The following is an 18,826-nucleotide window of genomic DNA, read 5'->3' as shown; positions in this document are numbered from 1 at the left end:
AGTGAATTTTTAAATGTAATAACTAGTATCAATTCTGTGAAAATCTTAGCCTTTTTAAAAAAATCTTTATCGTTAAAAGAGTATTTTATGTGTATTTCATAAATTAAGGGTCAATTACTAGCTTTTTTGGGTCACATTATTTAAACATATCTTACCCTTTTTAAAGAAATATATCTTTATTGATGAAAAAGTATTACAGGTGTCCCCTTAATTCCCCCCTTTTCTCTCCTCCACCCAGATCCCGCCCCACACCAGGTCTTCACGACCCTATTGTCTGTGTCCATGGGCTATGCATAGCCTCCTATATAATAAAAGGCTGATATGCAAATCGACTGAATGGGGGAATGACTGGTCGCTATGACATGCACTGACCACCAGGGGGTAGACACTCAACACAGGAGCTTCCCCCTGGTAGTCAGTGCGCTCCCACAGGGGGAGTGCTGCTCAGCCAGAAGCTGGGCTCATGGCTGGTGAGCGCAGTGGCCTCCCGCCACCGTGGCAGTGCTAAGGGCCCCTTGGGGGATGTCCACGACTGCCAAGCAGACATCCCCTAAGTGGTCCCAGGCTGAGGGGCACACCCGCGCCCGCGCGCGCGCGCACACACACACACACACACACACACACACACACACACACCAGTGCACAAATATCGTGCACCAGGCCTCTAGTATGAATATAAGTTCTTTGGTTAATCTCTTCCCATCCCCCCTGCCCACTTCCCTCTGAGATTAGCTTTAGAATATATATATATATATATAAAGCCAGCGGCTGGAACAAGTAGTCACTATGATGCCCACTGTGGCCAGCGAACCAGCCTGATCAGGGGTGGGGCCGGCCGGCCAACCTCCCGCAGCACCTCCCCCCGCAGCCGGCCCACCCCTGATCATACTCTCCCACCCTGATCAAGGGTGGGGCCGGCTGGCCAAATGCCCCTCCCCCCCAGCCAGCCTCACCCCCGATTGCACCCCAATGGGGGACGAGGCTGGCCAATTTCCCGCAGCCCCTCCCCCCAGCCAACCCCACCCTCTATGGGCCCCCACCACCTTGATCAGCCTGCAGCTCCTCCCCACAGCCACCTTGCCCCTGATCACACCCCCACCCCAATAGGGAGTGGGACTGGCCGGCCAACCTCTTGCAGCCCCTCCCCCAGCCGGCTCCACCCCAGATTGGCCCCCCCACCCTAATTAGGGGCAGGGCCTACTGACCAACCACCCATGGCCCCTGCCCCAGGCTGCTTGGCCCTCGATCAGCACCTGCCACCCCATTCGGGGTGGGCCAGCTGGCTCACTGCCCACAGCCCCTCCCCATAGCTGGCCCCGCCCCCAATCGGCCCCTTAACCCCAGTCAGGGGTGGGGCCTGCCAGCCAATCGCCTGCGGCCTCGCCCTCAGCTTGCCAGGCCCTGATCAGGCCCCAATCAGGGTGAGTCAGCCAGCCAACTTCCCGCCATCTCCTCCCAACAGGCTCAGCCCCAATCCACCCCGATTGGGGCCAGGCTGGCCGGACCCTACTGTGCATGAATTCGTGCACTGGGCCTCTAGTTTAGACTTAAAATTTGAAAGTGGAAAAAGATTTAGAAACAAATTAACCATGTTCAAATCATGACTATTTTATGGTCTTTACAGGTAGGTATTTTAGATCAGGAATGCACTAAATAAATGAGTTCTTTTTAAAAAAGGGAAAAAAAGAAATTGACTAACTTGTCATTTTTACTTGAATAGTATTTTGAAGTCACTAATATATTGGATTGAATTTTTTAAATGAATATGTAAAGCATCATAGCTGATAATGCTGTTTGGTTTACCTGGATGTATTTCCAAATTTATATGGAAAAATCTTGTCTTGTATTTTAGGGTTGGATTAGTAGAATCTAAAATCCGTGTGCTTGTTGGAAACTTGGAACGGAATGAATTTATTACTCTTGCCCATGTAAATCCCCAGTCATTCCCAGGAAATAAGGAACATTATAAAGAGTGAGTTAATTATTTTTTTAATATTATATTTTTAAAATAATGTTATTTGACATACACTGTTTAAGATGAGTAGTGAACCTGTTGTTTAACAGGCATTGCTGGGGCATGATACATTATGTATTTGAGTAGTAATTCATTAAAACAAAGTACATGGTAGCCCATGGACCACAGCAAAAACTCCATCACTATAATTGGGGCATCTTTAAATATATATTCAGTATGTCATTTTCAAAGCCATTTAATCCTTTTAACAAAACAGTGTAATTTACCAATGTTCTTGGCATCAGTTTTAAGAATTTGGCCAAACCATTGAAATTTGTATTTATACTTTTACAAAACCCCAAGTTTTTAAATTACCAAATAGCATTTATAAAAGTGTAAAGAATTAATGGAAATTTAAAAATTTTTTTACAGCAATAATTACGTATCAATGTGGTTCCTTGGAATAATTTTTCGGAGAGTAGAGAATGCAGAAAGTGTTAACATAGACTTGACATATGATATACAGTCATTTACTGATACAGGTAAGACTTTATCATCATAGAGCTATGGTTCTCAACCTTGGCTCTAATGCAGTATTATCTGCCTAGGATCTGGCTGGCTGAATTTTTAAAGTTCTACAGTTGGTTAAGTGAATATGATACATCCATTTTATGACAATCTATGCTATTAAAGTGAAGGCATGTTGAAACAATTTCCATGACATATTCAATAGGAGAGGAAATTGCAGAACAGTGTGTATAGTACACTACCATTTATATAAGTAAAGAATATATGCATGCTTGCTTAGAAATAGAATATTTCTGGAAGGATATATACTTTTAAAAAAGAAAACTAACAGAACTGGTTGCTTCTAGGTGTGTTCAGGGGACAGGGATGAGGAGACTTTATTGAATACCCTTGAACCCTTTGAGTTTTGTACCATGTGAATGTATTATCTGTTTTAAAACAGAAAGAAGATTAAAGAAACTCTACAGGTGATTCTTAGTGTGCACAGCCAGGGCTTGTAATCACAGTCATAAAAATGACTTAATTTTTACTTTTTTTTTTTTTTTACATAAAATATGTATTAGTCAATGCAGGCTTGCTAAATGTTTCACAATTATTCAAGAGTGTCTTTCACATTAAGCTCCCTAATAACACCTCTTTGAAATATCTTAATATATCTGTTATAAATTTGGAGTTGTCTTAATCTGGAATAGTGTACATTCATACTATCAATATTCTTGATTTGACTTCTCTGAGATTTCCAAATTCTTTTGAACTAGCCCTCACGTTTATCATGAAAGTGAATATTCCTTATATCACCTTAGTACTACTGAATCACAACTCTGGGAATGGAGCCAGAGAATCTGCAAGTTGAAAAGCACTTCTGGTGATTCTTTTATCAGCCATCTGGAATGAAAACAGATATAAATTTTCCCATTCTAATTTGAGCTCAGTTTTCAAAAATGAAGAGGTTGGGAAACTTTATTATAAATTTATAAAATGTTCTCTAGGTAGAAATACTGAAACCCCAAGAGATAAAATGATTTACCATATTTCACAATAGTTACCATGCAATAGAAGCTTTCCATCCCTGTCTTCAGAAAGTTTATAATGTAACTAGAGGCCCAGTGCACAATATTTGTGTACTGGTAGTTTCCCTAGCTGCTGGCAGCGGCTGGCTGTGTACTCCCTCCCTTCCTCCAGCCAGTCCCGCCCCCTGGTCAAACTCCTGGAAGAACTCCTGGGGGGCGGGGGGGTGGGGACAATTTGCATACTAGCTTTTATTATACAGGATTGGCTAATCACAGTTAACATACATTACATTATTTGGTAGTTAATAAAACTGGTTTTCTTGTAAGGTATGAAAAGCACTAGGGTGCGAATCTAGGGTTGTGTGTATTCTGATCCCAGCAAAGGTGTCCAGGGCTGACGAGCCTCATGCCCCATCTGAGTAATAAGGATGCACTTCTAGATGGTTTCTGACATTCCATGATTGGTGTAGTAGAAGAAGCTTCCTGGAGGGGGAGAGCTTGGATTGCATCTTGGATATTTGGTATAAGGATTAGCTTAGACCTTGTAGTAATTTTGAGAAGAGATTTCCTTTTGGGAAAATAGCAGAAAACGATTTAAATAAAACCTTTTTTTCATATTTTTATATTGTTAATGAGATATTATTTGGAGAAAGTCTTAGAAGTTGGACATGAGAAAACCAGCTAGTATTTGATTAGGATTGTGACCTGGTGAAAATGTTTTAGAAATACTTGTTCTGTAAAAGGGGTTATTTGTGTTTGTGTAGTGATGAGTAGTATGCATTTCAGAAAAAGAAAACAGTTCTTGGCTCAGAAAGAAGTTTCCATTTAACCTATTGATATTGTTACAGTGTACAGACAGGCAAACAATATAAACATGCTAAAGGAGGGAATGAAAATTGAAGCAACTCATGTTAAAAAAAAACAACTTCATCACTATCTTCCAGCAGAGATCCTTCAAAAGAAGAAAAAGGTGAGTTTGTAATTTTAACTCTCCAGTATGGTTCCAGGGAACCACTTGATTTGCATTCTTACAGCTCCAAAACCCATTGAAAAGAAAGAGGGGCAGTACAGACAATTCAATCTAAGACCAAAATCTCACCTTCATTCATCACAAAAGATAATTTGTTTTATATGTATTTCAGAATTGAAAAGTTGTCTCATTTGCTTTTTGAAATCCTAAAAACTTTCCCCCCCTTTCAGCAAAGTCTTTCTGATGTCAATCGTTCAAGTGGACCTCAATCCAAAAGATCATCTCTGGATGGCAATTGTTTGGATAGCTCTAGAGACACTGATAATGGAACACCTTTTAATTCCCCAGTGTCTACAAACAAACCTTCCAAGCCTGATATTTCTCCTTCAGGAGAAACAGAAAGGTCTGTATTTCAAAATTGTCCTTTCAGTCTTCAGTTTATTTGAGGATAATGTAAACTTTTCTATACCTTTTCTAAATACCTTTTAAAATTGTTAAATTATTTTATTTTTACCAGTTAGTTTAGAAATACTGGAGAATTTTTGATAATCTTATGGGACATACTATTGGTTTATGAATATTTGGGACTAGATTAGTACACGGAAATGCACATTTTTGAAAAATTTTTCTCTTAATTCTCACTAGGTCATCTGCCTTTTTCTCCCCTTTTCTCTTCTCAATGAAATATTAAAGTAGGAGTACTCGAAAGAAGTAATCCTAAAATGTTAAAAGTGTTTTTAAGTAAGTAAAATTTTAGTCATTTAGTGATGTTAATTTAACACTGTTAATAGGAATAACACTGAACCCGCTGCTGTGATTGTGGAAAAGCCATTGAGTGTTCCGCCAGCTCAAGGACTATCTATTCCAGTCATTGGTGCAAGTAGGTATCTACACTTTTGCTAGTAATGATTCTACTACATATATATTTAATTACTACAGTCTTTCTTTTTTTCCTTTTCAGAAGTTGACTCTGTAGTAAAAGCTGTATCACCCCCAGCTGTGTGCACCATTCCTACTGTAGTAGGACGAAATGTTATTCCTAGGATCACAACACCCCACAACCCTATCCAGGGACAACCACATCTAAATGGGATGGCAAATATAACTAAAAATGTTGTGCCCAAAAGGTCCCATTCCCCATCTATAGATATGTCTTCAAAGAGATTAAAAGATATAGAAAAGGTAAAGTTGCAACTTTAGTGGTGATTCAGTAGTTGATTTTTTTAAAATTAAGAGAGTACTAAAAAAATTTATAATTCTCCATAGCTATCTTAGTGTTCTATTATGATTTGACTATTCAAAAGAATATTTACGCTCACCCTAAAGGAACAATTCTAATTGTTCATCCTAAATTCAAATTATTAATGTATCTGAAAACTTGAATGATTAATATAAGTTTCTTCTTGACTTACACAGAAGTCATTATTGGCAACTAAACAGTCGTATTTGTGTGTTATAATGTAGATCTCCTCTGCCTCCAGTAGAGGGTGGTAAAACTATTTTATTTGTTATAAACTGAATTGTTTTAACCAAAAGATCACTCAAACTAGAAATTAAGGGTGGTCGGTTGAATTCAGGCTAATATAAATTCTTATATGTTTGTAAGTAGGTTTGATGATAGCCTAATCAATAGTTTCTTAGTTTATATAGGTTTTTGTATATTTTTTTGTAGGTAATAATAGCAATCATTTTAATGTTTATATTTTAGTTTATTCGACTTGAATCAAAGTTTAAGGAATCACGTGCTGCTGAAAACAGAAAAAGAAAATCAGTGGTAAATATATTATAATGGTGTGCTTCAAAATACTTTTTTTAAAAAAATATATTTTATTGATTTTTTACAGAGAGGAAGGGAGAAGGATAGAGTTAGAAACATCGATGAAAGAGAAACATCGATCAGCTGCCTCCTGCACACTCCCTACTGGGGATGTGCCCACAACCAAGGTACATGCCCTTGACCGGAATCGAACCTGGGACCCTTGAGTCTGCAGGCCAACGCTCTATCCACTGAGCCAAACCGGTTAGGGCCAAAATACTTTTAATGAGGCATGTACCAGGAAAAGTACTGTATTTGAAAGTGGGTCAGATCTATCTGTAGAGTTTTATTATATTTTATTTCATATAGAAATAAGCATTTGTATATCGGAGAGAAAGTTTACACTTGTATGTAATTCTTCTTTTTGTTTAGGATGCCATTGGAGGAGAATGTATGCCTATTCCAACTATTGATACTTCACGCAAAAAGGTAAAACAGTCTTACTGATAGGTGATATCAGTAGGTTAAAATGCATAGTTAATGTATAGGTACAAAAAGCTTATTAAGAGCTTAGCACTGGGTGAAGGGAAAAGGTAATTAGATTTTGTCCCTATCCTCAAAGACCAGCAGTATAGTTGAGAGTGGAAATAGCAAACAAGGTATATGATCCTAAATATATGTACCTCAAAAGTCTAAAAAAGACGAAGTAGTTTAAGACTTCATGATTTATTCATGTTATGTTCAACCTTTGTTTTTTACTTAACCTTTAAAGAAGTAGTTTAGTGCCCAGCATAGTAATTTCTTACCAACACTTGATAATATATCTTTTGTTCATACTAAGTTCTTAAAACATGAGCTAAAGAGCCTCTAAACCTCAATTTAAAAATTATTTTTCAAAGAATACCATTTGAAACTAATAATGTAATATAAGTAAGCATGGTAAACTGATAAGCAGGTCCTCAAAAGTCAGCCTTGTGTAAATCAGAGATAGTTCTTCTCTGAGAGTTTATAGTGAACAAAGAACAAAATGGCTTATTTTCACACTCACAATCCCCCATTAAAAAATACAGTGCTTCTTCTCAGTCAGCTGTCACCCTAGCAGGTTCTAAAGCAAAATGGAAAGTATCATCATGTTTTGTATTAGTTGTAGAATTTGTAAAATTGCTTTTAACATAAGAGTGGGTTACAAAAAATGTGGGTGTGATAATGGAAGAAAAAGCTTTGAAATGGATATTAAAGTATGAAAGCATGAAATGACATGTCTGGGTTTTGCTTTAAAATAGTTCATGTACAAAGGGTAAGAGCACAAACCAAACAAATGTGGCAAAATGTCTTGAGTCTTGGCTGTGGCATCTAAGCCTTCATTGTCCTATTTTCTACTTATATATATGCTTGAAATTGTTCATGTTAATTTTGAGTGGATGTGGCTATCAGGTATTTGTTGAGCCAAGGTAACATGAGAGAAAATTTAACTCTTGCAATCATCTTTGACATGAAGCTAGCATACTGTTTCCATTACACAAGTGTCTGTGTTTTAGGTGTCTTCATTTCTCAATTTCTCAGACTTTGCCTTCATTATTTAATAATCTTTAGTATTCTCAAAATCCCTAATATACATGTCCCTGAATTTCATCATCATTGAAGTTACCTTGGCTCACTATAAAATCAGTTGTCCTGAAAACTTTAACAGTGTTACAGCAACCAATTGAGGGATATAACCGCGCATCAAATTTTTACACCTCACACCCCAAGAGTTTCCTATTTAGTGACCAAGCTCTTCTTATTTCTCTGTACCATTGCCTGACTTTGAGGACTATGTTCTTTATGTATTTCTCAGTCTAGAAGTAGTGATTAATTTAACAAAGTCCTCTTTCATATGCATCACACTCTTTGTACTTTTATCCTTCCTATCCCTCTGCTTTTCATCTCTTACTGTAAAAAAAAAAAAGTCCCCCAAACAAGAAATGCTATGAACATTGGGATAAAATATTCAACACATACTTGAGTATTGAGGAGATTAAGGATTTGGGAAAAACTCAGTTATGACTGATTTACTAGTTGGGCCTTACATTTGCTTTCCCTTCTTTGTTTCTGTTTCTTTCTATAGAGACTGCCCAGTAAAGAACTACCAGATTCATCATCTCCAGTTCCAGCAAATAACATTCGTGTCATCAAAAATTCTATTCGACTGACTCTTAATCGGTAAAAGCAGTGCCTCCTTATTTAGGTGAATATGCAATCATTAGTGATACAGATGCAGCCACTTTTTTAAAAATAGAAGTGGCTGTCATACATAAAATAAGGTGAAAGTTATAGTCATGGATCTGACAACCTTCAAGTGGTTTTTGAACTCTCACACTTTGATCTGCAGATGCTGTAGCATCCTCTCATTGATTGCTACATACACTTCTCTGAGGATCACGTGCTGTCAAATTGTCATCTATAATATTATGGCTTTGTGTTGGAGGTTTTACTGCCTTAACTTTTGATGCTTAATTCTCTACTGTGGGAACCAGTTCTTGGCTCTTTGGACACTGATAAAACAAGTCCTGAACTCCCTCTCCCCCCTTTTTTTCCTTTTCTTTTTTCTTTTTTTTTTTTTTTTTTTTTGGTCTTACATTGTAATCATTGTATAAAATTGAAAAAGTTGAAAAAAAAAGTTGTCTTGTAATTTCCCAAATGTTAACACATTTACTTTAGCATTGAAACCACTTTGTGAAACATGAGATGAATGAATGTGAGGTATCTTTTCTGCTTTCCTCATTTGTGTAGATGTACTTAATGTCTTCTATTGATTTAAGTTATTTTTTTCCAGATTGGCACATGGAATATTTAAAAAAAAATTTTGTGTGTGTGTGTGCCTTTCTGTCCAAATGTTCCATAGCTACCAGGGAGGATTAGTCTAGTGATTACATAAATTTTCTATATTTTGCCTCCCATGGAGGCCTTCAAAATGCATCTTTATCAAAATAGAACCAGGATACTAAAAATCAGTACATGAATGGTGAAATTGTTACATATCATATCTCATGCCATTCTTGTTAGCTGGCTGGTATTTTTTTACTGAGTAGCAACTCATTCCAGCATTAACAATAAGATACCTTTAAGTATGGCAAACTTGTATTTTTGAGGTGTAAATTTAAATTGGCATGATAATTCCTGACCATCACTTACCCCACAACTTCACACATTTTCTTCACGGACTAGGCATGCAGAAATAAGCAGTGGATTTTATTGGAACCCAAAGGCATTTTTGAATAACATTGTTACCAACCATTAATTGGCTCAGGACCTTTGTAATTTTTATTTAATTATATGAGTTGTCTTTTTTTACACTGCTTTTTTCAATGCATTTCGTAATATTTTTTAAGTTTCATGAACGCATGCTCAGTTTATTAAAATCCATAACCATGTAATTCTTGTAATATGTTGATTCAGTGTTTTGTAAATGAAGTCGTATGTATTTTCAGAGTATTTTTGTATGTACTGTAAGATACCATCTTTTCAAAGAGAAAACTTTAAAACCTTTATTGTCTCTAGTCTAATTTTTAAAATATGGATTATGCTTGAATTTTTCTTAAAATGAAAATGTATAGATTACACAGCAAGGAATGGCTGGTATATATTATTCAGCTTTCACTCCACATTCAGTAGGTCCAGTAGGAAAAACAAAATGGTACATTTGAATAATGCAGGGAGAATACTTGGTTGTGTATTTTATAGGACTTATGGGACAGCTTTTAGCCAATGGAGTAATAATAGTCCATTTTCTCTTGTGAGCCCTTTACTGTTGATTGAAATACTTGAAGTCTGGTCAAAGAACAGTATCCTTCTCCCACTCCTGTTCTGTGACCCTTGTGTCCCTGAAATGAAAAGTCTAGTGTTTCACTTGTACAAAGGAAAACTTAAAAGTAAAGAAGATCAAGAAAAACATAATCATTCTGTTATTCACTTTTGAGAAGAATGTATATTCTGCAGCTTTGGGGGGTGAAATGTTCTACAAATGTCAATTAAGACCATCTGTTCTCGTGTGTCATTTAGGGTCACTGTTTCCTTCTTGATTTTTTTTTTGGGGGGGGAGAGGGGGGCGCGGTCTGGAAGATCTATCCAGGAAGTCAGTGGAGGTGTTAAAGCCCTTTACTATGACTGCATTGCTGTCAATATCTCCCTTAAAGTCCTCCAAAAGTTTTTTTTAATAGAGTTAGGTGCTCCTATATTAGGTGCATATATGTTTTCCAGGGTTATATCCTCTATTTGGATATTATGTAGTGACCTTCATTGTCTCTTGTTTTGGCCTTTATTTTGAAGTCTATTTTATCAGATATTAGTATTGCTACCCCAGCTTTCTTTCATTTCTATTTGCATGGAAAAATTTTTTTCCATCCCTTCACTTTTGTCCTGTGTGAGTCTTTTATTCTGATGTGGGTCACTTGTAGAGAGCATATATGTGGATCTTGTTTTCTTATCCATTCAGCTACCTATGTCTTCTGATTGGAGCATTTAATCCATTACATTTAAGGTTATTATGGGATAGGTACTTATTTATTGCCCTTTTCTTTATGCATGTGTTTCTGTTTCTTATAGCAGTCCCTTTAATATTTCTTACAATGCTAATTTGGTGATGATAAATTCCTTTTGCCTTTCTTTTTGGTCTGGGATGCTCCTTCACCATCTATTTTTAATGATAGCCTTGCTGAATAGAGTAGTCTTGGTTTCAGATCCTTGCTTTTCATTACCTTGAATATTTCTTGCCGTTCCCTTCTGGCCTATAGTTTCTCTTGAGAAATCAGCTAACAGCCTTATGAGAGCTCCTTTGTAGGCAACAAATTGCTTTTCTTTTACTGCCTGTAAGATTCTGTGTCTTTAATTATGTGTCTGGGTGCGGACTCTTTGGGTTCTTCTTGCTTTGGACTCTGTGATTCTTTAACTTGTGTGACTTTTTCCTTCACTGGGTTTGGGAAGTTTTGTGCCATTATTTCTTCAAATAGGTTATCTATCCCTTGCTTATTTCTTCTGATACCTCTATGATATAGATATTGTTATGTGTTATGGTGTCCCACAGCTCTCAAACTGTCCTCTGGTTTTTGTTTTTTCTTTCTGGTACTCTGAGTTTTTTTCTACTCTATCTTCTAATTCATTGTTCTGATCTTCAGCTTGCTCTAATCTTGTGTTTATTCCTTCCATTGTATTCTTTATTTCTGCTATGTCATTCTTTATTTCTGACTAGTTGTTTTTCAAAGTTTCTATATCTTTTTTTATGCTGTTGAGCATCCTTACAGTCATTACTTTGAATTCTATATCTAATAAATAGTTTATCTCCATTTCATTTAGCTCTTCTCTTATTCTTTCATTTTTGGCTTGTCTCCCCATATTTCTTTTGGCTGCCTGTTTGGGTTTGTTTCTATATATCAGGTAGATCTGCTACAACTCCCAGGCTTGGTAGGTGGCCTTACGTAGTGGGTAACCTGTGGGATCCAGTGGCACAATCTCCCTGGTTACCAGATCTGGGTGCTCTAATGTTCCTTGTGAATGTTGCATGGACCCTCCTGATTTAATTTAGCTTTGATTGCTATTGGCTCTTTAGTGCATGGGTTCAATCCTCAGGTTGGCTGACAATGAAGCTCAACCCCCAACACAGCATGCAAGCTGCTGTGCAGTTACTTATCACACAAAGCGGAATTCTCTGCAGGGTTTGGAGCCTGCCAGTATCTCTCTGTTGATATACTGCTTGTGGAGCTTATTAGAACCTACTTTGTTGTCAGAAAGCTGGCCACTGGGTTTATTGGTTTGAGGCTTCTTCAAATGGTCTCTGGTTCAGGCCAATGTCAGATGCTGTTTGTGATGGGCCTTGAGTACCCTGTTTAGAGCTATCAATGAACCACAGCTTGTGGCTCCCTCTGCTGGTCAGGATGCATGGGGGAAGGACCAAGCTGTGCACCCAGGTCTGCTTTTCTTAGCCCAGGGCCCAAAGGCAGGTCAGGCAAAGACTCAAAGCACCCAGAGATCCTCCTGTATCTATAGGGTGATTGTTAGTCTCAGTCACTTAAAAAGCCTCAAGACTGTAGAGCACAGCCCAGCCTAAACCGTAGGGTGGGGTAAGAGGGTTTCTAACAGGTGGGGCAATTTCTTCCCCCCAGGCTAAGGCTGCATTGATGGGAAAGGTCTGCCTGAGATAGGTGGCTTCTGCAGCGTGGGGGAGTGACTCAGCACAGGGATCCCAGCGGCTGCCCTCTCTGCTCTCTTCCTGCTGAGTCATCAACTCCAGACTCTCCTCACACAGCTCTAGTCCACTCTGCCCTCCCACTGTTGGAGCCCCAGGTAAGTGGCTACAAACGAAATTTAGTGTGTTGGCCCTTTAAGGGTGTGTCTGTGTTTCTAGCTCTCTGTCCCTGCCCAACAGAACCCTGGTACTTTTCACAGCCAGATGTTATTTGGACGCCTTTCCCAGTTCTGGTGCTCTGGGCTGGGGAGCCCAGTTTGGGCTTCCCCAGACTTCTCAGAGGGAAGCCCCTCGCAACTGAGATACCCCTCCGGAACCTCAGCTGCTGCCTGTGGAGCCTAGCCAGCCTCACACCTCTACACCTCCTATCAGCGTTGATGTTGTCTCCTTTTCACATCTTTGGTTATAAGGGTTCTCTCCAGCTAATCTTCAGTTGGTTATTCAGGATGATTTTTTTATATTTTAGGTGTAATTCCAATTTGGTCCTGGGAGAATGTCACTGTAATTTCCACGTAATCCACCGCCATCTTGGTATCTTCCCCCTTTAATTCACTTTTTATAGAGGAAAAGACAGGAACAGAATCCCACAACCAAGTTGTAGTTTCCTTAGCAAAGCAAAGCTGTTCTTTTAGCTGAGTTTTCTAAGTCACTGTCTTCCTTCTTAGTTTTCAGTGTCTTCACTTCCCGGCCTCGGAGTCAGCTTTCACATGGCGGGGCCCTGATTATGGCTGTGCTTCCCTCTTGAGTCTTTGTATTTTCCACTGTTCCTCACTACATTCTTCATGCTGGTGCCATATCTCTTTGAACTTCCACCTCGGTTTCTGTGTTCACCATTCTGACCACATCCTGCACTCGGCAGGTCAGTTTGGGGGATGGCCCACGCACGTCCCAAGTCCCACAGGTTACGGCATGTGGCCTCCAGCTTGGACTCCTCCTGTGCAGGCAGTGCTCTTGGTCCCTCTCCCAGTCTTTGCCTCGGCTCTGGTGCTTTCCAAGTCATGCCCTCAGGCTTTGTCCCTCAGCTTTTCTCTTCCCCCATGGCTTCTCCTTGTCTCTGTCCCTGCAAGTATGATCCCTGGAGCTGTGGCTGGTCTCTGTCCCCCACCCTCTCTCTGTACTTGGCCTCCTTGTTCTGCTGCTTGGACTTTGTGACATCCATTTCCAAGTCCTTGTGTTTCTTACTTCCCCTGGGAGTGCCTGACTGTGTAGCCCAAAGGTGTTTTCTGAGGTCATCTGCTTTCCATGTATCAGCTTCGGTTCTTCTCTTGCTTAGGAAAGCTGTTTTCTTAGCTGAACTCTTTCCTTTATCTAAATATTTTTGTTGTTTTTGTTTTTGAAACAATGAAAATCTCTGTTTTTCAATATCTTACACAAATTTCCCAGGAGACCAAATTTTGCTTAAGGGCCTGAGTCCTGACTCTTTTGACAGTGTGAGGCAGTTGCAAAATCCACAAAAATTCCACAAATGGGCTCTGGAATTGTGTACATCAGTCTTTTCATTTTCTGCATTAATGCATTTTCAATTTCTTTGTCTCCTTTTTTTCTGGCTGAGGAAAGTTCTTCAATTCTCTCGATTCTGGCTCATTAGTGCAAACTAATCCTCTCCATCACAAACCTCAAAGTCATCTTCATGGTCTTCAAAATCTTCTTCACAATTGGCCGTGTAGTTGTCAGCTCAAACATTTTCTAAGTTGATGTCTTCCTTTTCAGTTTCCACAGTCATCACTTCCCAGCCTTGGAGCCAGCTTCCACATGGCAGGGCCCTCGTCGTAGCTGTACTTCCTTCTCAAGGCTTTATCTTTTCCATTACTCCTCACTACATCCTCTGCATGATGGTGCCAGTCCCATATCTCTTTAAAATTCCACCTCAGTTTCTTTGTTTACCATTCTGACTGCATCCTGCACTCAGGAAAGTCAGTTTGGAGGGTGGCGGCCTGAGCATATTCAGGTCCCACAGGTTGTGGTGCATGCCTGCCAGCTTGGGTTCTTCCCTTCACACATGGTGCTCTCAGTCAGACTCTGGTCCCTCTCCCAGCCTTTGCCTCAGCTCTGGTGCTTCTCCAAGTTATGCTCTTGGGCCTTGTCCTTCAGTTTCCTTGTCCTGGTCATCCCTTCTTTTCCCCCATGGATTCTCCTTATCGCTGTCCCCATGAGGATGCTCTCTGGAGCTGTGGCCGATCTCTGTCCCCTGCCCTCTCTCTCTGCACTTGGCCTCTACTCTGGGTCCCTGAGCTTCTGCTCCTTGTACTCTGGGATGTCTGTTTCCGAGTCCTTATGTAGTTTTTTCCCCCCTTATGTTTCTTTTACCTTCCTTGGGAGTACCGACTGTGCAGCCCTGAGGTCATCTGCTCTCCATGTATCATCTTTGGGTTTTCTCTTCCCAGGCTCCATCACCGCTTGCTGGCCCAGGAGGCCGCTCTGAGCTACGCACCCCGGGAGGAGAGGCCCGCAGCGTTATATCTTCCTGTATTCAAATATTTTGAGATTTGCTCTACCAATTCTCTATTTAAGTAAAGGTGAATGATTATGAAAGGACTAATTGTCACCTGACTTCAAACTTTGAAAAATTCTTTAGTAAGGGATTTGATTAAATTTTATATGTGATGTATTTGCATTTTTGTATTTAATATCTACCTATTCTCCCCTTCTATTATCAGTCTTCAAAGTCTCTTTAAGAATTCCCTGTACATCCATGTTTACGTTAATATATAAACAGATTCTTTGGAGTGATTAGTGGAGTTTTTCTTTAATAAGAAAGCAATAAGCCTAAACCTTATACTATAGTGTAGTCATTTCTCTTGTTTTAAGGGTCCATTCAACATAGGGTTAAGATATAGTCAGTGGTTCAAGTTGGACCTCTCAAAGATAGCATTCTTCCACCTGTTAGGTAACTGGGAGTTGATGAAATGCTTTTAAGATGTGGGTTTGGTCAAAAATGAAGTGTTTTTATCCAGAACAGTAGGTAGAATGTTCAGTACATTTTGTTACCATTGTAGGAATCGTCCATTGTACTGGTTCCAAGTAAGAATAAAGGTAAAGTATGATCTGGGAGTATATATCACATTACGAGGGACTAAGTAAATGTGTTGGATTTCAGGTGTGAAACTATACTTAGAAATACTTTTTTTAAAAGTCAGAACTATCTACATACGTAAAAGTCTAAGCGACCATCCGACCAACCATCTGACCAGTAGCTATGACATGCAATGACCACCAAGGGGTAGACCCTCAATGCAGGAGCTGCTGAGCTGTGGTGACTTGGCAGCTGCAGTTCTCAAGTAACACATTAGAACCAGAGAGGAGGGAGCCCGATTTTGGGGTGCATCCCCCGAGAACTACCCTCACAGTCCGGGACTCCTCAGGGGATGTTGGAGAGCCGGTTTCAGCCCAATCCCCGCAGGCCAGGCCAAGGGACCCCACCGGTGCACGAGTGCATGCACTGGGCCTCTAGTTCATTATGTAGACATGCTCATTTTCACAAGGGTTAAATTTTTTTTTAAATTTTATTTTATTGTTTAAAGTATTACATATAGCAGTGCATATGTCTCCTTTTTTTCCCCCCATTGACCTTCCCCCAGGCTCCTCTACCCCCCAGCACATGCTCTCACCCAACCCCTCCCAGTGTCTTGTGTCCATTGGCTCTGCTTATATACATGCATACAAGTCCTTCGGTTGATCTCTTACCTCCCCCTCCCCCAACACTCCCCACTTCACACTGTAATTTTACAATCTGTTCCATGCTTCTCTGCCTCTGTATCTCACAGGGGTTAAATTTTAATCTCATTTTTCAGTGACTGGTTCTGAAAATTAGTATATATCAAAGGAAAACAATTATCTGCTAATTTACCCTTAGGGACAATTTGAGAGACAGGGTTTGTGGCTTGAAATCTTATCACATTGGGGCAGGAGAATGAATTTTAAAACACTACATTGGATCCCACTCCTGACACCAAAAAATAAATAAATAAAACACTACGTTGGTGCTTACAATAAGAATAATTGTCTTACAACAGCAATTTAGTAATATTAAAATGCTCCTCTAGCAGAAGCAGTAAAGTGAAGCTGGGCTAACATTATTTTCCACTGTTCCACAGCTTTGAAATCAGAATTCCTAATGGGTGTCATGGACCATAGGGAATCCTTCGCAAATGTATATAAGATGTTTTTATTTATATGCATTTTTCTGGGGAGAAATTCATAGCTTTCATCACCTTTTCAAAATGGTTCATGACCCTAAAAATAGGGGTGGGGGACCACAGCTATCCAGAATTGAATAATCCCGGACTCAGGGGAATTTTTTCCCATAAGATTTTCCTGTGGTATATTTCCGAAAATGTACTATGGCTCCTAACTAGTAAAGTGGGCTGATGGAGGATGCTGAAACACCAAATTTCTCTCCAGGTTTCTTTATATATTTCAGATGAAACTTCTTCAGTACTTAGAAAAATGCTTCCTATTGCATTTATAAATGTCTTCATGTTAATTTAGATTCATCGACGGGGTCAAACTTTAGTTCAACAAATCAGGGTAGAATAGCTTATAATGGCCATTAGAAATGGTAAAAAGTAGTTAATCATTAAAGATCCTAATCCTTATGATTTAAAGTATCATTAAAGTTCTCTTGTTCTTCTGTGTTTGTGGTTCAGACTAGAATGTATACTGAACAGACCAATAGAACTTTAGTTTAAAAAACATTCTTTATAAATAAAATTGTATTTAAATAAATAACTGCCTATTAAATCTTCCAAAGCTTAGAATTTAGGCCATAATGATAGTGATAAAAAGTGCAGATGTTGGGAGAAAAAACCAATCTCAATAATGGTAACTATGTATTTCCTTGGAATTTTTTCAGAAGAATTATACAAGGTCATATCCTTCCCAAATTTCCTATTTTTTCTGAAATAATTTCTGAAGTTAGTAGAACATAAGATTATTATTAGACTTGCTATAATTTTTAAGCTATTACTACATTTTAGCAAAGATCCACATAATTACTTTATAAACTGCTTAGGATATCTTTGAGGTAAATGGTGCTACATCAATCATTCCACAGTGTTAAGTAAAATGAATGCAGCTGTGTGTGTAATTCATTTTAATTTTTCCTGCCTTTTATTTGGATTGTCTTATTTCTTAGTTATACACATGAGCCTCATTTGTCTGAAATAAGTAATCAAATAAACTTGCTTTGATAAATAGGTGTTTATGATTGATATTATTTGGGAGTAATTTTATTTTTCAAACTGACAACCAATTTGGCTATACCACTCAGTTTTTTGGGAAGATAATGATATCCACTACCTGCTTAATCTGAAAGTGAAATTCATACTCAATTTGCCTCATAAGAATCACTTATTAAATATTTGTTATCAAGCAATAGCATCTGCCTCATATATTGAGGGCAAAATTCTGTCAGCCTTGTGGTCAATATCAGGTGACCAGAGTCCTCTACTAATGGCTAGCAGGTGATGGCAAACCTATGACACCTCTGACACCCGAACTCATTTTTTTGGTTGATTTTTCTTTGTTAAATGGCATTTAAATATGTAAAATAAATATCAAAAATATAAATCTTTGTTATACTATGGTTGCAAATATCAAAAAATTTCTATATGTGACACGGCACCAGAGTTAATTTAGGGTTGTTCAAAATGCTGACACGCCGAACTCAAAAGGTTCGCCATCACTGGGCTAAACAGAAATACATTTAGCAATCATGCCTTTGGTACTGTCTACAGAGGGACATGTTACAGAGCTGGTTACATTCTTGTTTCTGAAGTGACTTTTTTTATAGCCGAACCACGTATCTTGAATACTAATAGTACTGAATTCACAAGACCCTATGTCTGCATCATTAAGGTTATTAGCAAGCCACTCATAGCACCGATGGAAACACGTTTGACATTTATTACGTTGATTAGCAGGGCCGCCTGAATCCATAGAGCAATGGATAACAGAAGGGCGGGGCCCCTGGTACTCACTGGTGAAGCGCGGTCTTCCAGATTGGATTGCCAGCTGACCATCCCTGGAGTGTGACTTTCTGATAAGGACAACTCACTGATCCTAGGATATAACACAAATATCCCACTATGCTGAAATGTTTTCAAGTTAACATAAGTTCTTTGTGGATCCAAATGCATTAAAGTATTAAGGTCAAAATAGAATGTATTATAAATCACATTTTCTAAAACTATCAAGCCATAAGATCCAGCCAAACTTACTTACTAGTCCTTAAAAGGACAGGCTTCTAAACCCTGATGATTGATATTTTGGACCTAATGATTGCACAAAGTCTTCCATGTGAACGTGGTCGGAGTGATTCGGCCTACATTCCCTAACATGTTACTTGTACCTTTTAACATTTTAATTATTCTAACTTGTGTAATGTTCA

The 18,826-nt window shown here is 38.9% G+C and overlaps 1 protein-coding gene across 2 annotated transcripts in view; it reads left to right on the top strand.

Annotated features, from left to right (window-relative positions):
• The window catches only part of PAPOLG (poly(A) polymerase gamma), a 40,720-nt gene extending 24,337 nt beyond the window's left edge, over positions 1-16,383 (top strand). The window contains exons 14-23 of one of the 2 annotated variants that reach the window (XM_081100690.1): positions 1,853-1,972; positions 2,387-2,496; positions 4,341-4,462; positions 4,693-4,865; positions 5,254-5,342; positions 5,424-5,644; positions 6,171-6,236; positions 6,651-6,707; positions 8,326-8,420; positions 14,823-16,383. In XM_081100690.1, the coding sequence (XP_080956816.1) occupies positions 1,853-1,972; positions 2,387-2,496; positions 4,341-4,462; positions 4,693-4,865; positions 5,254-5,342; positions 5,424-5,644; positions 6,171-6,236; positions 6,651-6,707; positions 8,326-8,420; positions 14,823-14,952 (1,183 nt within the window). In that variant the 3' untranslated portion in view covers positions 14,953-16,383. Of the gene's footprint in view, positions 1-1,852; positions 1,973-2,386; positions 2,497-4,340; positions 4,463-4,692; positions 4,866-5,253; positions 5,343-5,423; positions 5,645-6,170; positions 6,237-6,650; positions 6,708-8,325; positions 9,747-14,822 lie in introns of those variants that run through there. The other variant, XM_081100691.1, reaches the window with a different exon arrangement.
• Positions 16,384-18,826: the final 2,443 nt, after the last annotated feature.

Source organism: Myotis nattereri (genome assembly GCF_964212035.1).
Source record: "Myotis nattereri genome assembly, chromosome: 10".
NCBI classification, from domain to species: Eukaryota; Metazoa; Chordata; class Mammalia; order Chiroptera; family Vespertilionidae; genus Myotis; species Myotis nattereri.
This window is presented reverse-complemented; position numbering and strand designations above follow the sequence as displayed.